Source organism: Schistocerca serialis, chromosome 11, assembly GCF_023864345.2.
Source record: "Schistocerca serialis cubense isolate TAMUIC-IGC-003099 chromosome 11, iqSchSeri2.2, whole genome shotgun sequence".
NCBI lineage: Eukaryota > Metazoa > Arthropoda > Insecta > Orthoptera > Acrididae > Schistocerca > Schistocerca serialis.
Window position 1 is genome coordinate 56,483,460 of NC_064648.1, and position 23,200 is coordinate 56,506,659.

Genomic DNA, 23,200 nt, shown 5'->3' on the forward strand with positions numbered 1-23,200 from the left:
TAGGTTCTGTGGCCGAAAAACCATTACTGTCGCAAGGAACTGCCCAGACATCGGGTGGGCCACCTAAACTGCGTACAAGGTCCCTTAGGGTTAACTCGTGCGATACTATACTGAAGGGTACAGGGAAAATAATCTGGGCAGATGTTGGAGCTAGCTTGTCTGTTAATTCGTTGTGTGTCGTTGAACCCTTGTCTGAGAATGAGCTGTTGGATAAAATGAAGTGTTTTACGTGCAGTAGCATGTCCTACATGCGGGAGATAAAAGGAAAAAAGGTTGTGCCTGTTAGTATTAATAATTTTGGCCTTGAAGAGGTGCAATTAGCACGGGGTACTGCAATAGCGAATCTGGAGATAATAGGGGAAGATGAACTGGATAAGGATTTTGCAGCAGATTACACAATGCCGGGAGAGTCTGTCAGCTGGCCCGCACTGAGGGGTAAAGTAGCACATTTAGAAGGGCAAGACAGAGAAGTCATGGAAAACCTTTTTACGAAACATAAACAGTTATTTAATTCTAATGGTCCACTGCCCGCCACACCGTTAGTTCAGCATTACATCCCCACTGGGAATGAAGCACCGGTTCATAAACTTCCATATCGTGTTCCAAAAAGCGTACAGACTGTCATGGAAGAATTTATTAATCAACAGCTTAGGGATGGGATAATAGAAACCAGTAGTAGTCCCAGGTCCGCTCGTGTCGTAAGAGTGGGTAAAAAATCACCTGATGGGGTCAAGGCATATCGTTTTTGTTGTGATTATCGTTTCCTGAATCAAAAAACTGTATCGGATGCATACCCAATGCCTAATATCACTGAAACTCTGGATAATTTGGGTCAGTGTCGGTACTTCACGACCTTGGATCTTCGAAGCACGTACCACCAGTTGGAGGTCGCCCTGGAAGACTGACTGAAGACAGCTTTTTCAACACCTACTGGTCATTTTCAGTATCGGCGAATGCCTTTCGAACTCAAAAATGATCCAGCAACCTTCCAACGGTTACTAGATAGCGTGTTACGAGGGCTGAGACCTAATCAGTGTATGGTATATTTGGACGACATAATTGTTTTCTCAAAGGACGTGCAAGAACATGTGCACCATTTGCGCGAAGTTTTCGAGCGTCTGAAAGCAGCGCGGTTAACTCTTCATATGGAAAAATGTCATTTTTTGTTGCAAGAAGCCAGTTATCTAGGTCATATTATAGGACAGGAGGCTGTCCACGTGGATCCAAAACTTCTAGAGGCGGTAATTAATTTTCCGACACCTCCAAAAGTAAAGGAGTTGCAATCTTATTTAGGTCTCGCCAATTTTTACAGGAGGTATATTGCAAAATTTGTGGAAATTGCAAGGCCCCTCACGCAGTTGTTGAAGAAGGGAGCAAAATTTCGCTGGTCAGCAGAATGCGAAGATACTTTTCAAAAGTTAAAGATGTTAACATGTAGTCCGGTTTTGGCTTTTCCAGATTTTAGCAACCAGTTTATATTATCTTGTTACTCTAGCAATTTTGCTTTGGGTATTGTATTATCGCAGGAAATAGATGGGCAGGAACACCCGACAGCATATGCCTCCAGACAGCTAAAAAATGCAGAAAAAAATTACTCAACAACCGAGAAGGAGTTATTGGCATTAATTTTCGGAATAACCTATTTTCGGTGTTATTTGTATGGAAGACGTTTCAGGGTGAATAATGACCATGCAGCACTTAAGTGGTTGTTAGGGCTTAAAGACCCAACAAATAGATTAACTAAGTGGGCTTTGCATCTTAGTGAGTATGGTTTTGAAGTGATACATCGACCGGGTAAATCACATGGAAACGCTGATGGTCTGAGCCGTAAAGTATGCGCCATAGAATCCACAGGAATAAATGAGAACGAATGGACGGAGGCACAAACTGCTGAAACAAATTGTCAACGATTTACCTTGCAGCGACAGTTTGTCGTGGATGACGGGATATTGTATCATAAAGCTAGGAACGGTCCACGCATAGTCGTACCAGAAAAATTGCGAAGCGAAATTTTAAGGCAAGCACATGATTCAATGTGTTCTGGTCATTCGGGTCGAAGAGCAACGGAAAGGAGGGTAGCACAGAGTTATCAACGCGTAGGCAAGGTGTCGATCAGTACGTAAAGAATTGCATTCTGTTTGCTCAACGGGCGGAATTGAGTCATCAGAAAATTGTGTTGCAATGACTACCGGAAGCGGATAGACCTCTCAAAGTACTTGGCGTAGACGTCTTAGGACCGTTTGTGCAAACACCAGCGGGCAATCGCTATGTTTTAACAATAATATACCCTTTTTCGCGCCATGTGTCTGACAGCCATTCCAGACCAGGGAGCCGAAACTATGGCTCACGCCATGGTACATCAATGGATATTGAAATTCGGAACACCTGAAACTATAATTACAGATCAAGGGTCAAACTTTGTCTGACTTGATGAAACAGTTATGCAAGTTGTTTCATGCAAAGAAATTGAGAACGAGCATTTACACCCGCAGGCTAATGGTCGGACTGAGAAAGTTCATCATACAACAGCTAAAATGTTAAGTTATTATGTAAATTCGCAACACAACAATTGGGATACCTTATTGGCGTTTGTAACTGCGGCGTATAACTCAAAAGTGCATGAAAGTACAGGATTGCCTCCATATGAAGTAATGTTCGGTCAGAAGATGCCATCTCCTTTTGAATTGCTCAAGACCCCACCAGGAACCGATATTTCGGCGGTTAAGGATTTATCCACAAAGTTGAAAACAATCTGGTGGCAGGTGAAAAAAATGAACACTAAAGTGTTAGAGAGACAGGACAAAGTTCACAATGGAAAGGCGGCTTTACCCAATTATCATGTAGGGCAATGGGTGATGACTAATCGGTATGTGCCAAAAGGCAAAACGAAAACATTTGTATCCCATTATCAGGGTCCTTTCCAGGTGATCGAGATGACATCGCTGGTGAATGCCAAATTACAGCTTCCAACTCTCCCTACTATTGTGCATGTGAGCTGAATTAGGCCTTTAAAGGGGATTTTTGAGGAACTGCCTTCATTGTCAGCAGTAACTTCTAGTGGAGAGAAAGGTGAATCTAAGAAAAAGAATAAGTAAGGAGTAGATAAACAAGAAAACAATGTTAATTGTTGAAGTGATCAGACATGCTGTTATGCTCTTAGGCCACGTGTAAAAAGGAACAGCTAATCTGAGTTGTTTTTCTTTTGTTTCTCAGAAGGCGTGACGTTCTGGTAAGACCAGCAGTTCCAGCGTCATGGGTTGCGCTGAAGAGGGAAGAAGGAAGGTGTGTGCACTATCTCTCAGCATAGTTATTCTGTTTTGCTGTTGCAACTTAGCTGAAGCTTTGAAAGTGCGTCGTATATCAAGTGGTGTTTTGTTCTCGCGACAAGGGGACGTAATTATGTCCGGACATCAATGGACCTTAAGGGTGGACTGTAATATTTGGGCGGTTGAAGACGAAATCTGTGAATTAGAGCATACATTTAATGAAATTCATTCCATGGTGGCTAATCAGTCAAGGTTTAATGACACACAGGGGCAATATCAGCTACTACAAACAGCTTTTGCATGGTTACAAGTTCAGTTGCAGCAAACTGCAGGGTTAATCCCGCACGTCTGTAGGGAAAGAGGATGGTTAGACAAGGGTGGCCGTATCCTAAAAACTGTTTTTGGGACCGCTGACGCAGTAGATATTTCAGGTTTTAATGAAACACTGCAGCAGATACAGGATAATGTGAATAGCACATTAGACCCAACTTTGCTCGCCTCTTTGGACCGGATGCGAGCAGCTCAGGATGGACGTATAACTATGGAACATCTTTTTCAACGAGTGCACAAGTACTGTAATGAGCATAAGCAACACTTACTAGTTATTGGATCGTCAACCACCGCCACCTATATTTTTATCTTTGTCGTAGAATTAGTGTACTGTCGGCTCAAGAGGAAGGTGGCCCTTCCAACCTTTAACCTAAGGGTCCAGACAAAATCACTGAACAGTTGTGAGACACTGCAGCAGAACACGGAGTAATGTTTATGGACAAAGATTAGACTGAGGATAAAAGTGAATGATTCCAGTGTAAATAGTGAATCAATCGTATTTTGTGGTGTTTGTGAAGTGGACTATAGTTAGTTTGACTTTTTGGTTGAAATCAGGGACAAATTCTTTTCATACGAGGGAGGAATTGTAGAGGACAAAAAGTTATTTTTAGGAAATACTATGCGAAATTGTGATTTAGTGTGTATCAGTGCGTGATGCGCCAGCCTCACAGCAAACGGCGGCCAAAGGCCAGTCAGCACATTATGCAGTTTTGCAATGAGCATCGGTATGCGTGTAAGTGCGCGGCAGCCATCAGAATGCAGCATTAGCAGAATTACGCAGATGCAGGCTGCGTGTGGTGCGGTTGCATTAGCCAACTCATAGAGAACCTTCTAATAAACACGCTGCTGCGTAACCGGCGGATTCAGCAGCGGCCTGCACTATTTAAGGGCATCAGAGGTGGGTGTCGGCATTCGGTTCTACCAATTGGGTGTTCAGTCACTGTCACGTCGTCATCAGTGACGCTGTCCTTGAGGACTGGCTGGCGGAGGGTGTTGCCCGCTGCTGCACTGGCGACTCCCGGCGTCGTCAAGAGCCGCCGCATCAGCAGGGGTGCGAGCTGGGCTGGGCCTCATGCCGCTGACCTCCTACCGCCTGCACAGCTGCTGACAGAGTGCGGCATTGCGTTCTCCGGACTGCGTGCATCAGTACGTCTTCACCACAACACGAGCGGTGAGGCTGAGCTACCAGAAAATGTATTGGAAGAACCAACAATAAGAAAAGGAAGATTCCTAAAAACAGCCACCTTCTTCTACCCAGCCATGCCCTACAACGCCGACCATGTTACCCGCTCCGGTCATCATGTTATGTAGGGAAACAAGTGGAGGCAGCTCAGCTGATACCCTCTCAGAATCATGAATGCTACAATGTTGCTATTACTATGAGGGATGTAGACCATGCTTTCACTTCATCCAGATCATTTGCCCTAGAGCCAGACAGTGTTCACATTGAGATGTTGCAGCATTCTCTTGTAGGTCGGCACCTTCTCCTTTGTAGGTACAATTATATTTGGGCAGATTGCATGTTTGCTAGATGCTGATGTGAAGTCAATGTTATACCCAACCTAAGCCTTTCTTCTCTCACCAGCTGTTTTTCCACGGTGATGGAAGATATGATTCATGGGCAGATGGTTTTGTGACTTGAGTCTGCCCAACTGCTAAGCACTGCACAGTGTGGATTTCGAGCATGCTGTTCTGCGTTTGACCATGTTTTCACTTCGTCATCCGATATCATGAATGGTTTCTTGTGGAAATAAGACTATGGTCATATTATTTGGTTCGGAAGAAGTCCGATACATCTGCTGGAGGACTGGTATCATCTGTAGTCTATACATGTGGGGCTTCAGAGGCCATCTGCCCCATTTACTAGAGGAAGTTTTGAAAGATGTTTTCCCAAGGTTTATATTGTTTGGCCTTGTCCTGCACATTTATCCAGGAAAATGGGATGCCTGAATGCTCGTCCTGGGTATCATTGTCTTTGCTATCCCCTTTAACCATATTATGGGCTGCCTCCCACCAAGTATCTATTGCAGTTCTACGTCAACATGTCTCCTTGAGCAGCGTCTTCAGCGTCATTCCTATCGTCTTTTCTCATGGAGCATGGGCAGTGGCTTTCACTTTTCCACTGCCACAACCTTTTGTATAAGTATTTGGCGGTGGAATGAGTTTCTTACACCATCTTTACATCTTGCGCCTTGTGCTCTTTCGTTCACTGAAACAGGAAATTCCTGGAGCTCATGTTTGATAGGAAACTTCCTTCATCCGCCCATGTATCGTACTTGGCTGTACATAGTACCCAATCCCTCAGTGTCCTACATCTCCCAAGTGGTATTTCCAGAGGAGCGGATCAGACAGCCCTCCTCCATTTCTTGTGATCCCTTGTTCATTCATAACTAGACTGTGGGTGTTTAGTTCATTCCTCTGCACCGCTGTTCATCATATGCTGTCTGAACACACTCCATTATGGAATACGTTTCTCCAGTGGCTGCTTTTTCACCAGCCCAGTTGAGAGTCTGCAGAAGACGCTGGACTGCTAGTCATACTGGTATGATGTCCTCCTAAGTGGATAGGCTTGCCATTTCTCTTTCACGCCTGGGGACTCATCCTATTCCATCTTATTTTATGACTCCTTTGCCTGCCAGTATGGGGATCGCCATTCTTCCGTGTTACCTCCTGGAGTTCGCTTTTGGCTTCAGGTTACCTCCCACATTCCTGATGCTTGTTAACCCTTCGCCATCTTGGCTTCATGTAGCTGCCCATGTTCATCATGGGCTTCATTTTCTTAACTTTCATAAGCAGGGAAAAATGCGTAAATGGTATGGACTAATCTATTGTCAGGGTACAAAATTCGTTGCAATATTACACTCTGCACAAATTGTACTGACTGGCAGTATGTCCACCAGTTGATAACTCAAACATTTTACCAATATTATGCATCATCACTTGTTTTTTCGAGAAACCTAGTGGCCATCCTGTTTAGTATTTGTGACGAAAGTCTGTAATGTGTTTTGTTTTCATCTCTGATTTAAACATAACATTTGCATGTACCTCAAATCCTTTAAAAATATGTATCAAGTATACATTTGAATTGTCATTGTTGCAAGGGCCAGGAGGTATTGTCACAATTTCCCCATTCCGTAGATGCAATTTATTATTAATTCTGTGGTGATAGCTATGCTTTTGTGTGTTTGCAATCCAGTCAATGCTGTACATCACTACCACCTGCTCCTATATTGCAGGAAATTTGTTTGTTTTCAATTTAGACCAATTGTGATTAGAGTGAACGTCATTACATCGTAGCTTTAAATTATGTGGAGACTTTCATACTGCTTGTTTTATGCAATTTTGAGGAAAAATATCAGGCAGAAATATCCTCAGGTATGAACTGAAGTCATGGTAGTGTCGAACATTGTAAAACAACTGATTCCTATTGGTGAAGTGACAACACAATTCTTCAGGTGGCCTTAAATCACCAAGAGCTCCATACCCCCACCAACATCTAAATTGACAGTTCCATGTTTCTTGGATTTCCACACTGTCTCAAGCAATGTGTCCTACACTGATTTAAAATTTTCTGACGAGATTAGGCGGATCTAAGAGGGTTTGTAATCCTTCTCTCCAGTACCATTGCTGTGGGCCTTTTTAAAATATCCAATCCAAGCCATTTCCTGTATTTTAAATATAGGCCTTAACCGATAGTGATGGCCTCCATAGTCATTATGCTTTTTAGCTGTTTGTATTTGCTTTTCTCTTTTTCGGGCGTTCTTTACTGCTTGGAATATGATAGCAGCTCTCCTAGCTTATGTAACCAGAGCTGACAGCCCAGCAAATTTAGGTATCAGGAACAAAATTATTCCACCAGAAGTCTTTGGTATTGGTAGGAATCTGGGCGTTTTAACACATCGTTTCCTTCCTACTTTTTGCCGCTATCACCATTGATTTGATGCAATTTCTTAACAACCCCATAGGTTGTTCTTCTTTAGTGTGCAGTGAGCTGCAGTCATTATTGCTTGAAGTCTAGTCCAGTACCCAATTTAAGTTCTAGAAAACATTGCCTTATCAACCACATATGCAGAAATAGGTTGTCCTACATCAATATCCATCCCTTGACATACCTGTGCAGCCTTATCAATGAATATATAGTCTGCAATATAATTATATTCATTTGTAGAGCAGGCAATGTTGTGCTTTTTGCATACATTGTCCAGAACCTTAAAGCCCTTATCACCATAAGCCAGGTGCTATTTCAATTTTTTTCCAGCTCCACAGAAATTGTATCGAGAGATACAAAGTTCAAATGGCATATACTCGAGAATACCACCTTCAACTCTGTTGATGTGTTTCCTAGCACTCATGTCACACTACTGCATAGTTTGAGGTTTGCTTTTCATATTACATAGCAAATTTCGAGTGTTCACCCAGCTGTTGCGCTTTGATGAGAAACTAAGACATTTCATCAATGCCCTGTTCACTCGACATTTTATGACCTGCTCTATGAGGAACATATTGGGTTCAAAGATTTTCTGTAATTCGTTTCTGACACCTAAAGGTTTGTTCGTAATAGAATGGTTAATAATGTGATTATACTTGCAATGATTTCTGGCTGTATGTTCAGCCATTTGCACTTATGTTGAAAATTAAATTGCTTCCACATTAGTTTTTTGATTGTCCAGTTCAACCATTTGGCAGTACTAGTTTCCAAATGGGAGAATGTTGAATTGTGATTTATCCCACATCATTCCAATTCTGCTTTGAAATGCCTCTCGTAAAATTCACTTATGTGGTATGCCTCAAGGTTACTGGGCATTCAATATACTCCTGTCTGCAACAATTGTTCAGAAACCTCTGAAACCACCTTTCCAGTCTTCACCTTCAAAGGTAAGCCCATGCGAAATTGGAATGTGTCTGTGACCATTAGAATGTACTTTAAACCATTATTGGTTTGTAAGTAGTCTTGCATATTTAAGAGGTCAGCCTGCCATACATAATCCATTTCTCGTATTATCAGAAATATTCTGCATGCAGGTCTGTAAAGCTCATGAACAACTCTCTCCACAATTACTCGACGATGCATATTTTTCGAAGCTCAGATAAGCTCGATTCTCTGCACCGGCTGGAACTGTAAGCAGTCGTAATTGATTTACGATTTCATTTGGTTATCATAATATATATTCTCTGGGGATAGATTGTTCAGTCTTCTATACTGAACTTCGACTATTTTACCCGCACTATGTGGAGCTGCTACAGCTGGTTTAGTTGGTTATGGTGGTAACTAGTTTATTTACATTGAAATGGAGGGGTTTTATAAACTTACTTATAGCTGGGTGTATAAACTAACTTGAATAAGATCATAATTCAGTGCTCACTTCTGTTAATGTTGAATCATACATTTCCACTTCCATCAATGCAGAGAATGCATCATGGAGTTGAGCTATGGTAGTTTCCAATGGGTGGAGAGTTTGGCAAACTGTCGACAGCAGATCACTGCACAGTGTGTCATAGAATTGGAGGCTATGTGATTGCCTTCTTTGCTAACACATTAGCTCATCCCCCCTGCGGGTCCGGGGTAAGAATAGGCCCGAGGTATTCCTGCCTGTCGTAAGAGGCGACTAAAAGGAGTTTCAACCGTTTCGGCCTTCCATGTAGTGGTCACCCTTGGGGTTTGACCTCCATTTTTCAAAATTCTACAGAAGTACGAGCCTTTTGGGGAAGGACACCTTACATGGTGTACCACTGGTCCTAAGTGCACTAAGACCTTGGCACTCAGCATTGCACTGGCGTTGTAACCATACCCACTATTCCTCAAATTGGGCCTAAACGCCTGATGGGTTGTCCAAGTTACGCCCATAGTGCATCTCCATCTGCACCAGCGATCATGATGGACTTTCCATGGCACCAGAAATCCAGCACGGTAGCCAGCCCGTTGTGGTGGGGTCGTCATGTACCCTCTAGGTTGTAGCCCCCCGACAACACAGGGATCGTACTGCCGATACCTGAGCTGCACCCTCCCCACGTCGGCCAAGGAGTAGATGCCCGTCTCCTTGGGGCATCGGGACTCCCGGCAATGGTCATCCTGCCAGGCGGCCCTTGCTGCGGCTGGGTGGCGCCCGTGGGGAGAGGCCCTGGTCGGAGTGGGTGGTGTCGGGGCGGACGTTTCGCAGATGAAACGTCAACATGTATCAGGTCGCTCTGCGGCCGAGTCTTTCAAAAGAAAAGGTACCGTTTCTAGTTCTGGTTCTCCTGCCCTTTCCCCCTTGGCCACTCCATGGGAGGAGGGACAGGCCCGCCGGCTTGGGGCGAAGACTTCCCCCGCTATTTGGTCTGTTCTCGAACTGATGGGGGGGACGTTCGCCACCTCCAAGCCCATGTTCTTTGTTCAGCACATTGAGGACGTCTTCGGGGAAATCGAGGCTCTCAGCAAGATGCGTTCAGGGTCCGTCCTTATCAAGACCACCTCCGCCACACAGTCGGCGGCGCTCCAGGCGTGCGACAGCCTAGGGGACATCCCAGTATCCATTGTCCCACATCTGGCACTAAATAGGATGCAGGGGGTTATTTTTCATCGTGACCTCCTGCTACAATCTGATGAGGAGCTCAGGGCCAACCTGGAGTGCCGAGGCATGCATTTCGTCCGGCGAGTCCAGCGCGGCCCCAAAGACCGTCGCATCGACACCGGGGCCTTTATCCTCGCCTTCGAGGGGGATGTTCTCCCGGAGAAGGTAAAGGTGATGTGCTACCGGTGTGACGTGCGACCTTACGTCCTGCCTCCTATGCGCTGTTTTAGGTGTTTGCGCTTTGGGCACATGTCATCGCGGTGTGAGGCAGAGCCCCTTTGTGGCGATTGTGGACGTCCTCTTCGTGAGGAACATACATGCACCCCACCACCTCGGTGCGTTAATTGTCCTGGCGTCCACTTGCCTAGATCCTCAGACTGCTCCGCATATCAGAAGGAGAAAAAGATACAAGAAATAAAAACTTTGGATCGGCTCTCTTATTCTGAGGCCCGGAAGAAGTACGACTGCCTCCATCCCGTGCCATTGACCACTTCGTTTGCCTCAGTTGTGTCCACTCCTTCCGCGGTATCCTCACCCCTATCCTGTCCCCCCTCCGCCTCCTCCGCCCATCAGGGGGCTCTGCCTCCGCCTCCCAAATCCCTCCCTTCCAAATCCTCCTCCCCCGTGGCCCCCACCCCCTCTGCCCCAGGGGCCACCCTTCCTCCTCCTCCTCCTCCTCCTCCTCCTCCTCCTCCTCCTCCTCCCCCTCCCCCCACGCCACCTGAGAAGCGATCCTCTTCTCAGGCGTCCATCGGGGAAACGTTCCGGACCCCAGCTTCCGAGGTCCGGCGTTCCAAAACGGACCCCGCGCGTGAGGACCTTCTTCGGGTCCAGCCCACCATCCCTGTGCCTCCTCGGCCTTCCAAGAAGGCCTCCAAGAAGTAGTCTCTATCCCCCTCTCCACCCCGGCGAGTTTCGTCTGACGCTCCATCCGTGAGTCGCTGCTCCCGGCTGTCCTCAGTTTCGCCGGGACGCTCTGCTGCCAGGCGCTCCGCCGGTCTTTCGTCGGCAAATGATGCGGCCCGTCCTACACAACAAGGGACAGCGGCCGCAGATGGCGACGAGTCGATGGAACCGGATCCACCTCCCGTCGGTTGTAGCGTAGTTCTCTCGCAACCTGGCTCTCCACGGCCGTCGAGGTGACCAGCTCTTCCCCCGTCTCGTTCCCCCAACCTTTTGACTAGCGATGGCGTTGTTTCATTGGAACATAAGAGGTATTCGATCTAATCGGGAGGAATTACAACTGCTCCTCCGCCTGCACTGTCTGCTCGTCCTTGGTCTCCAGGAAACCAAGTTGCGCCCGACTGACCGTATTGCCTTTACCCACTATACCTCGGAGCGGTATGACCTCAACCCTGTGGACGGTATCCCTGCTCATGGTGGGGTCATGTTGCTCGTTCGGGACGATGTTTATTACCATCCCATCCCATTGACCACCCCACTCCAAGCAATAGCTGTCCGCATTACTCTTTCTGCTTTTACTTTTTCAGTTTGTACCATCTACACTCCACCATCATCTGCTGTTAGTCGGGCTGACATGATGCCCCTGATCGTTCAGCTTCCCCCGCCGTTTTTTTGTTTGGCGACTTCAATGCCCATCATCCCCTTTGGGGCTCTCCTGCGTCCTGTCCAAGAGGCTCACTCTTGGCGGATGTCTTCAACCATCTCAATCTTGTCTGCCTCAATACCGGCGCCCCGACTTTCCTTTCGGACTCTACTCATACCTACTCCCACTTGGACCTCTCGATCTGTTCTACCACTCTTGCCCGTCGGTTCGAGTGGTATGTCCTTTCTGACACCTATTCGAGCGACCACTTCCCCTGTGTCGTTCGTCTCCTGCACCACACCCCATCCCCACGTCCTTCGAGCTGGAACATACTGAATGCTGACTGGGGACTGTACTCCTCCCTGGCGACCTTTCCGGACCACGATTTTCCCAGTTGTGACAGTCAGGTCGAATACCTCACGGCTGTTATCATCAATGCTGCCGAACGTTCCATTCCTCGTACTACTTCTTCTTCACGTCCCGTTTCCGTCCCCTGGTGGAACGAGGCTTGTAGGGACGCTATCCGTGCTCGACGACGTGCTTTACGCACCTTTCGCCGCCATCCTACGTTGGCGAATTGTATAGAATACAAACGACTCCGTGCGCAATGCCGTAGAGTCATCAAAGATAGCAAAAAAGCTTGTTGGGCCTCTTTCACCAGCTCCTTTAACAGTTTCACTCCTTGTTCTGTCGTTTGGGGTAGCCTGCGCCGGCTGCCGGGCATTAAGGCCCACTCCTCGGTACCTGGCCTGACCTCAGGTAATGAGGTCCTTGTTGATCCTGTGGCTGTCTCCAACGCCTTTGGCCGCTTTTTCGCGGAGGTTTCAAGCTCCGCCCATTACCATCCTGCCTTCCTTCCCAGGAAAGAGGCAGAAGAGGCTCGGCGACCTTCCTTCCACTCGCTGAATCTGGAAACTTATAATGCCCCCTTTACTATGCGGGAACTCGAACGTGCGCTTGCACTGTCCCGGTCCTCTGCTCCGGGGCCAGATGCCATTCACGTTCAGATGCTGCCACACCTTTCTCCGGCGGGCAAAAGCTTCCTTCTTCGTACCTACAATCACGTCTGGACCGAAGGTCAAGTCCCTGTGCGTTGGCGTGACGCTGTTGTTGTTCCTATACCCAAACCCGGGAAGAATAGACACCTTCCTTCTAGTTACCGCCCCATTTCTCTTACAAGCTGTGTCTGTAAGGTGATGGAGCGCATGGTTAATGCTCGGTTAGTCTGGATTCTTGAATCTCGACGACTACTTACTAATTTCCAATGCGGCTTTAAGTCGCCGCCGCTCCGCTGTTGACCACCTTGTGACCTTGTCGACATTCATCATGAACAACTTTTTGCGAAGGCGCCAAACAGTAGCCGTGTTCTTCGACTTGGAGAAGGCTTATGATACCTGTTGGAGAGGAGGTATCCTCCGCACTATGCACAGGTGGGGCCGATGCGGTCGTCTGCCCCTTTTTATTGATTCCTTTTTAACGGATCGAAAGTTTAGGGTATGTGTGGGTTCCGTATTGTCCGACGTCTTCCTCCAGGAGAACGGAGTACCTCAGGGCTCCATCTTGAGCGTAGCCCTTTTTGCCATCGCGATCAATCCAATTATGGATTGCATTCCACCTAATGTCTCAGGCTCTCTCTTTGTCGATGACTTCGCGATCTACTGCGGTGCCCAGAGAACATGCCTCCTGGAGCGCTGCCTTCAGCGTTGTCTAGACAGCCTCTACTCATGGAGCGTGGCAAATGGCTTCCGGTTCTCTGAAGAGAAGACAGTTTGTATCAACTTTTGGCGATATAAAGCGTTCGTTCCGCCATCCTTACATCTCGGTCCCATTGTTCTCCCATTCGTGGACACAACTAAGTTTCTAGGGCTCACGTTGGACAGGAAACTGTGTTGGTCTCCACATGTCTCTTATTTGGCGGCCCGTTGTACACGTTCCCTTAATGTCCTAAGAGTTCTTAGCGGTTCATCTTGGGGAGCGGATCGCACTGTCCTGCTTCGCTTGTATCGGTCCATAGTCCGATTGAAGCTGGATTATGGGAGCTTCGTCTACTCGTCCGCTCGGCCGTCCCTCTTACGCCGGCTCAACTCCATCCACCATCGGGGGATACGTCTTGCGACCGGAGCCTTCTACACTAGTTCTGTCGAGAGTCTTTATGCTGAAGCTGCCGAGTTACCATTGACCTACCGGCGCGACGTACTGCTGTGTCGGTATGCCTGCCGGCTGTTGTCTATGCCCGACCACCCCTCTTACGAGTCCTTCTTCGCCGATTCTCTCGACCGTCAGTACGGGTTGTATGTGTCTGCCCTGCTGCCCCCCGGAGTCCGCTTCCGTCGCCTGCTTCGACAATTTGATTTTGCCCTCCCTACCACCTTCAGAGAGGGTGGGAGCCCGACACCACCTTGGCTCCAGGCTCCGGTTCCTATTTATCTCGACCTCAGCTCACTCCCGAAGGAGGGTACTCCGGCTGCAGTGTATTGCTCATGGTTTGTCGAACTTCGTGCTCGACTTGCCGATCACACCTTTATTTACACCGATGGCTCCAAAACTGATGATGGTGTTGGCTGTGCCTTTGTCGTCGGGGCCGCCACCTTTAAATACCGGCTCCTCGACCAATGTTCCAGCTTTACAGCCGAGCTTTTTGCTCTCCATCAGGCCGTTCAGTATGCCCGCCGCCACCACCACCATTCATCGTATGTACTCTGCTCTGACTCACTCAGTGCTCTTCAGAGCCTTGGAGCACCCTATCCGGTCCATCCCTTGATTCAACGGATACAGCAGTCCCTCCATTCTTTCGCTAATAATGGTGGTTCTGTCAGCTTTCTGTGGGTTCCCAGACATGTAGGAGTGCCTGGGAATGAGGCTGCGGATGCTGCAGCCAAGGCTGCAGTCCTCCTGCCTCGGCCAGCCTCCCATTGTGTCCCGTCATTTGACGTTCGTGAGAATGTATGTAAGAGGCTTGTGTCGTTGTGGTGGGATGCTTGGTGATCCCTCCAAGGAAACAAGCTCCGGGCAGTAAAACCACTCCCAACTGCTTGGACAACATCCTCCCGACCATCTCGGCGCGAGGAGGTCCTTCTGACCAGGTTGCGGATTGGGCATTGCCGGTTTAGCCACCGCTACCTGCTCTCTGGTGATCCAGCCCCGCAGTGCCCTTGTGGTCAGGCATTAACAGTGCACCATGTTTTATTGTCGTGTCCCCGTTTTAGTCAATTTCGTGTTATCCTGTCCCTGCCATCTACTTTACCGGATGTTTTAGCTGATGACGCTCGAGCAGCTGCTCGTATTCTGCGTTTTATAACTTTAACTGGCTTGTCCAAAGACATTTAACCTTTTTACTTATTTTATCTGCATCTTTGTCAGGTACTTCTGGTGTCCCCCCATCCCCTTGAGTTTTAGCAGATTCCATTTGCTCTAACACCAGTGACTGGGCGCTAATGACCTCAGCAGTTGAGCGCCCTTAAACCCGACCAAAAAAAAAAAAACATTAGCTCATCCTGTACTACATTTCATTAAAATGTTGAAAATCTGCTCCTTCGTAGCCATCTGCTCCTGTATATCTGTGCTCCCTCTGTTATTAAATATTTTAACTGTACCAACTGAATGCCCTACAGAAATAGTAACATCGGGGGGAACAAACTTTCCTGTGGAACAAGGTTGAACTCTGCTCTGACACATTGCATGGTCAATGTCATTCATCTAAGGAGAAGTATACTTTGTCATCACTAAATTGATAGCTTTCAAGTACTACCACCCTATTTGATATTACACTGACACTGGTTGCTTACACTCACTGATATTCAAACAGTTGGTTTGATTGAACAACATTATGTTGACACCAGACGTCTGCTGCTGTAACGACTTCGCCTTTCCTGCAAGGAAAGCACATTGTGTTAGCTTATTTGCTCATTTTCTCTGATCATCAGCATGAGCATTAATACTTGAACTGGCTCAGAACAGGGACTTTTGATGCATAACTTGACATCATTATCCGTGGATGTTTGTTACCAGTGAGCGATTTATTTATCAGTTGCTGTTAGTATATTTTCGCGTCATCTACTATTATTGTAGTTATAATTGTGATGATGATCTTCAAATCCCGTATTTTGTGCACATTTGTGTACTTATCAGGCACATTTATGCACTTTATTAACTGTGTAGTGCATAGAGCCACTGTCTGCATTGCATCACTCACTTGTTTTGTGTTACTTGCAGTACTTAGATCGCAAAATCCAGTGATAGCTCTCATAGTAGCAGCAGTAGCACATCAGAGTACTGTGAGCTGGTGCATGTTTTCGTTAGAAGCGAGTTACTTTAAATTTTGTCAGTGTTCCTTACCTTCAACTCGTGTGTGTGTGTGTGTGTGTGTGTGTGTGTGTGTGTGTGTGTGTGTGTGTGTGTGTGTGTGTGTGTGTGTGTATTTACCATGCCAACTCTGGTATGGGCAGATATAGTAATTGCTGTGAACCAAGCTCACAGCTCCAGGCAGTGTTTTCCACCGATTGGTCCATTGCTGCAGTCACCTTGGGTACTGCCCACACTGAGATTCACCTCTCACTTGTTTGTGAGTGGGAAGTCATTCCAGTGTGTGAGCGGCAGTGAATGAATTTACATGTTGCCAATCAGAGAGCCTGCTCAGTTCATCTGATGAAAAGATTTGGGTGCTGCCTATGGCTGATGAAATCTAAAAGCCAGATGAAATCACTTGCCATGTTCCAGAGGAAGCCTCTCAGCATGCTAGACTGGGCATTTGCAGTAGTATTACTGTTAATTGGAAACTCTGATGTTAGGTGTGTAGTGGAGCCATTTAGAGATATGGCTGCATAGGACCGGAAGGAATCCATTGTGCTTTCTGTGTGCATAGTGAGAGAGGGAGGACTGGTTGCTTCCGGATGCCATGAGAAGTGTGGCATAGTCAGCTGTAGGTGGTGGCTCACGTTGGTGCTGACAATATGTACCACGTTGCATTGGAAGAGATTATATCTAGTTTCAGGCGACTACCTGAAATAGTACTGCTCACAGTCTCGTTTATGACATGAAGGTGGAGCCCACCATTTGTAGCATCATGGGCACAACTGAAAGTGGTTCTTTGGTACAGAGCGGAGTGAAGGTCTGAATCAGAGTCCCAGACAGTTCTGCAACTGTGTAGGTTGCAGATTCCTCGACTAGCGGTAAAAGGTGGTAGTTCACGATTTCTGCTAAATTGGTCAGGAATCCATTACACAAAGGAAGCAGTTCCACACGAGTGTGGCGGATGTGTAGGGGAGACTGGGGGGTGTGTAGGGGAGACTGGGGGGTGTGTAGGGGAGACTGGGGGGTGTGTAGGGGAGACTGGGGGTGTGTGTAGGGGAGACTGGGGGGTGTGTAGGGGAGACTGGGGGGTGTGTAGGGGAGACTGGGGGGTGTGTAGGGGAGACTGGGGGGTGTGTAGGGGAGACTGGGGGGTGTGTAGGGGAGACTGGGGGGTGTGTAGGGGAGACTGGGGGGTGTGTAGGGGAGACTGGGGTGTGTGTAGGGGAGACTGGGGTGTGTGTAGGGGAGACTGGGGGGTGTGTAGGGGAGACTGGGGGGTGTGTAGGGGAGACTGGGGGGTGTGTAGGGGAGACTGGCGGGTGTGTAGGGGAGACTGGGCTTTTTTTAGGTGAGATGGTCTCGGATGAGTGCAGAAAGGGCGTCAGTTTCAAATATTGCGAGTACGCAACCAAAAAAGGGTAGATAAAACAACAAGTACTATAGTTGTAAATTGTCATAGCTGCATAAGAAAAGAACCAGGGCTCAGTGCTAAAAGAAAGCACTGAACCTCAAATTGTTATAGTTATGGAAAAGAGTTAAGCTGAAAATGTTTCAAAAGACTTAACCATGTTCATAAAGGATCTGTGTTGTATTGGTCATGCTTTCCCCTCCCCCTCACTCCCCCTCAATCGCTCCCCCTCAATCGCTCCCCCTCAATCGCTCCCCCTCAATCGCTCCCCCTCAATCGCTCCCCCTCAATCGCTCCCCCTCAATCGCTTCCCCTCAATCGCTCCCCCTCAATCGCTTCCCCTCAGTCGCTCCCCCTCAGTCGCTCCCCCTCAGTCGCTCCCCCTCAGTCGCTCCCCCTCAGTCGCTCCCCCTCAGTCGCTCCCCCTCAGTCGCTCCCCCTCAGTCGCTCCCCCTCAGTCGCTCCCCCTCAGTCGCTCCCCCTCAGTCGCTCCCCCTCAGTCGCTCCCCCTCAGTCGCTCCCCCTCAGTCGCTCCCCCTCAGTCGCTCCCCCTCAGTCGCTCCCCCTCAGTCGCTCCCCCTCAGTCGCTCCCCCTCAGTCGCTCCCCCTCAGTCGCTCCCCCTCAGTCGCTCCCCCTCAGTCGCTCCCCCTCAGTCGCTCCCCCTCAGTCGCTCCCCCTCAGTCGCTCCCCCTCAGTCGCTCCCCCTCAGTCGCTCCCCCTCAGTCGCTCCCCCTCAGTCGCTCCCCCTCAGTCGCTCCCCCTCAGTCGCTCCCCCTCAGTCGCTCCCCCTCAGTCGCTCCCCCTCAGTCGCTCCCCCTCAGTCGCTCCCCCTCAGTCGCTCCCCCTCAGTCGCTCCCCCTCAGTCGCTCCCCCTCAGTCGCTCCCCCTCAGTCGCTCCCCCTCAGTCGCTCCCCCTCAGTCGCTCCCCCTCAGTCGCTCCCCCTCAGTCGCTCCCCCTCAGTCGCTCCCCCTCAGTCGCTCCCCCTCAGTCGCTCCCCCTCAGTCGCTCCCCCTCAGTCGCTCCCCCTCAGTCGCTCCCCCTCAGTCGCTCCCCCTCAGTCGCTCCCCCTCAGTCGCTCCCCCTCAGTCGCTCCCCCTCAGTCGCTCCCCCTCAGTCGCTCCCCCTCAGTCGCTCCCCCTCAGTCGCTCCCCCTCAGTCGCTCCCCCTCAGTCGCTCCCCCTCAGTCGCTCCCCCTCAGTCGCTCCCCCTCAGTCGCTCCCCCTCAGTCGCTCCCCCTCAGTCGCTCCCCCTCAGTCGCTCCCCCTCAGTCGCTCCCCCTCAGTCGCTCCCCCTCAGTCGCTCCCCCTCAGTCGCTCCCCCTCAGTCGCTCCCCCTCAGTCGCTCCCCCTCAGTCGCTCCCCCTCAGTCGCTCCCCCTCAATCGCTCCCCCTCAATCGCTCCCCCTCAATCGCTCCCCCTCAATCGCTCCCCCTCAATCGCTCCCCCTCAATCGCTCCCCCTCAATCGCTCCCCCTCAATCGCTCCCCCTCAATCGCTCCCCCTCAATCGCTCCCCCTCAATCGCTCCCCCTCAATCGCTCCCCCTCAATCGCTCCCCCTCAATCGCTCCCCCTCAATCGCTCCCCCTCAATCGCTCCCCCTCAATCGCTCCCCCTCAATCGCTCCCCCTCAATCGCTCCCCCTCAATCGCTCCCCCTCAATCGCTCCCCCTCAATCGCTCCCCCTCAATCGCTCCCCCTCAATCGCTCCCCCTCAATCGCTCCCCCTCAATCGCTCCCCCTCAATCGCTCCCCCTCAATCGCTCCCCCTCAATCGCTCCCCCTCAATCGCTCCCCCTCAATCGCTCCCCCTCAATCGCTCCCCCTCAATCGCTCCCCCTCAATCGCTCCCCCTCAATCGCTCCCCCTCAATCGCTCCCCCTCAATCGCTCCCCCTCAATCGCTCCCCCTCTCTCCCTCTCTCTCCCTCCCCCTGCCTCTCTCTCCCTCCCCCTGCCTCTCTCTCCCTCCCCCTGCCTCTCTCTCCCTCCCCCTGCCTCTCTCTCCCTCCCCCTGCCTCTCTCTCCCTCCCCCTGCCTCTTTCTCCCTCCCCCTGCCTCTTTCTCCCTCCCCCTGCCTCTTTCTCCCTCCCCCTGCCTCTCTCTCCTTCCCCCTCCCTCTGCCTCTCCTGCTCTCACCCTCCAGCTCTCCCCCACCCCCTCCTGCTCTCTCTCTCTCTCTCTCTCCCCCTCCCCCTCCGGCTCTCTCCCCCTCCCCCTCGCCCTCCCCCTATTTATGATCCTCTTTAGCATCATCTCATTCTCGTTTGCGAGATTCAAAAGCTCTTCACATATTATGAAATGAACTGTGGGATGAAGTTGGCTGCAACACGATGCATTCCAAGATGATGTCAGGATTTCATGAGATGATCCAATAGAAATGTTAGTCTTCTGCAGTCTCTCTGACAGTTATTCTTCTATTGGGATGCGCAATTTCTTTCACACCCCTAACATCAGCATCACTGGTACATGTTGTGATGGGTATCCTGAATGAGGGTCATTTGTAAAATGTGTCTGGCCACATTTAAATTATGTTAACTATTCGTAAAACTGAGTATGGCTTAAGCACTGACCATCGTAGGGTTCGTGCATCAGTTGTGTCTCTCTAAAGGTTTTCTTGATTTTCATGCAAAATTTAATGCATCTTTTATGATTTTCTGACTCTGCCATCTCGAAATTCGCAAACTGTGTTGACATAATCTACTCAATACAGCACTGAACAATAACAGACATAAAACAATGAAAATTTTCGGCGGTTTTGCATTGGCTAATATTCTCACTGTTTCTATAGTGTTGCCAAGTCCCGTCGGGTCTGCTGAATGTGCTCTCGTAGTAAGGCCTCCTCACTCCATTTGAAAATGCGTTGTGCCCTTCCCGAATAGAACAGTTGCTTTACCTTCAGAAACTTCGGTATAACGCCGACGGCTCTACAATGAGACAGGAATGTGAGGGAAACAAAAGCTGCACTCTCTTCTTCTGGAGTCCTTCCAGCTGGAGAAATCCGCATAGAAACAGTGAGAATATAAGCCGATGCAAAACCGCCGAAAAGTATATATAACTGTGGGTGAGAGAGCTTTAAAACACCTGAATGACGACGAGAGTATTTTGGTTCTCCCAGCTGACAGATGAAGCGCAATGGTGGTTATGGATGTGGCCGACTATCAGAGAAAAATTACTGATCTACTGGATCCGCGAGCGTATAGGAAGCTGAATAAGGACCACACTAACAACATTCTCAGAACTGTGTCGCGCTTAATAAAAAAGTCCTCCATTGAAGAGAGTGTACAGAAAGGTCTCTGCAATTCGGTTGCGCTACCACCGAGGCTTTATGGATTGCCCAAAATTTATAAAGAAAATGTGCCGTTAAGACCTATACTAAGTGTCGTTGGTTCGCCCACCTACTCGTTAGCCAAGTTCATGACTACGCTGTTAAAACCACATGTGGGCCGTTCGGACTCTTACATAAAGAGTTCGACACATTTCATCAGCAGATTGAATGGCATAGCGGTAAAGGCGGATGACATATTGGTCAGCATCAATGTGGTATCGCTGTTTACCATGGTTCCACTTAATGATGTATTGGAACAGCTGGATCGACTTTTTCCTGCCGATATTTTAGAACTGTTTCAGTGTTGTTTGACGACCACATACTTCAAGTGGAATGAACAGTTTTATGAGCAAACGGATGCCGTGGCTATGGGAAGCCCCCTAAGTCCCGTAATTGCAAACTTCTTTATGGAGAAATTCGAAGAACAGGCCTTAGGTACTGCCAGCAAGAAACCAAATGTATAGTTCCGATACGTGGATGACACGTTTGTGCTGTGGAGACATGTAGGGAGGAACTAAGCTGGTTCCACGAACATAACCAATATAAACTCCAGAATTCAGTTCACAATGGAGGAGGAGGTAGATGGCAAATTACATTTCCGCGATGTGCTTGTTTTTAGAAGCGAAAATGGTAGTTTGGGCCACTCAGTGTACCGCAAACCCACGCACACGGACCGTTATTTGCACCGGGATTCGAACCACCATCCACAACAGAAGCGGGGTGTTATCAAGACGTTAGCGGACAGAGCTTGAAATATTTGTGAACCTGAGTTGCTCGACGCTGAGATGGAACATCTCCACATTGCACTAATGAAGAACGGATATTCGTCCGCCGAAATAAAACGTGCGTTGACGCAGACACGCAGAAATCATACTGACGTACAGGCTACTGCAAAATCTAAGGTTTTCCTGCCGTTTGTTAAAAATGTAACGGAAAGAAAAGGGAGGATCTTGACGAAGCGGAATATTACCGTAATTTACAAGCCCACCAGGAAGATACAGGAATACTTTAAGCCTGCCAAGGACGCTCGCAAACCATTGGAAAAAGCTGGAGTGTATAGGATGCAGCTGTGGTGATGTTTATGTGGGTACCACTAAAAGAACGGATTCTAAACGTTTGGAAGAGCACAAGGGAAATTGTAGAAGAGGAGAAACGGAGCGATCAGCTGTTGCGGAGCATGCTTTCCAGCCAGGGAACCACAATATTCGTTTCGAGGAGACGCAAGTACTAGCGGCCACGAGCGGATATTACGAAAGGCTCTACAGGGAGGCAATCGAAATCGCTAAACACCCAAATAATTTCAACCGAAAGGAGGAGGGCGTGAAATTAAACGGTATATGGATGCCGGTGTTAAAGAAGACGTGAACCACCCGTCCACTACTGGGTGACGGCAACGGCGATCGACGGCGATGGACAGCGGCCAATTGCACTGATGTTTTCAAAACACGTGACGTCACGCCGCGGCGCGGGAGCGCGCGGACACTGAATTTAGCGGCAGTCAGTAGCGAGCCAGTGGGTGTGTTGGACCTTCCATCGAGCTACGGACCCCCTTGAAGAAGTCTCCCACAGTCGGAGACGAAACGTTGGGAATCACCACAGAATTCTTCAACCGACCACGGCATAACAGCCCGGGTAATTATAATGGACATGATATTTCCGGCCGTGAAAGTCTACATTTTAGATTTTTACTAGGTTGAGCCCCCCATTAACCATGGACCTTGCCGTTGGTGGGGAGGCTTGCGTGCCTCAGCGATACAGATATCCGTACCGTAGGTGCAACTACAACGGAGGGGTATCTGTTGAGAGGCCAGACAAACGTGTGGTTCCTGAAGAGGGGCAGCAGCCTTTTCAGTAGTTGCAAGGGAGTCTGGATGATTGACTGATCTGGCCTTGTAACACTAACCAAAACGGCCTTGCTGTGCTGGTACTGCGAACGGCTGAAAGCAAGGGGAATCTACAGCCGTAATTTTTCCCGAGGGCATGCAGCTTTACTGTATGATTACATGATGATGGCGTCCTCTTGGGTAAAATATTCCGGAGGTAAAATAGTCCCCCATTCGGATCTCCGGGCGGGGACTACTTAAGAGGATGTCGTTATCAGGAGAAAGAAAACTGGCGTTCTACGGATTGGAGCGTGGAATGTCAGATCCCTTAATCGGGCAGGTAGGTTAGAAAATTTAAAAAGGGAAATGGATAGGTTGAAGTTAGATATAGTGGGAATTAGTGAAGTTCGGTGGCAGGAGGAACAAGACTTCTGGTCAGGTGACTACAGGGTTATAAACACAAAATCAAATAGGGGTAATGCAGGAGTAGGTTTAATAATGAATAGGAAAATAGGAATGCGGGTAAGCTACTACAAACAGCATAGTGAATGCATTATTGTGGCCAAGATAGATACGAAGCCCACGCCTACTACAGTAGTACAAGTTTATATGCCAACTAGCTCTGCAGATGACGAAGAGATTGAAGAAATGTACGATGA

The 23,200-nt window shown here is 48.8% G+C and overlaps 1 protein-coding gene across 13 annotated transcripts in view; it reads left to right on the forward strand.

The window, feature by feature from the left end:
* The window catches only part of LOC126427402 (zinc finger protein 43-like), a 147,607-nt gene that overhangs the window by 113,336 nt on the left and 11,071 nt on the right, over positions 1-23,200 (forward strand). For 9 of the 13 annotated variants that reach the window (XM_050089764.1, XM_050089762.1, XM_050089763.1 and 6 more), the window contains one exon: positions 3,214-3,282. The exons of the other annotated variants lie outside the window; for them this stretch is intronic. In XM_050089764.1, the coding sequence (XP_049945721.1) occupies positions 3,214-3,282 (69 nt within the window). The remainder of the gene's footprint in view (positions 1-3,213; positions 3,283-23,200) is intronic. 13 annotated transcript variants of the gene reach the window in all.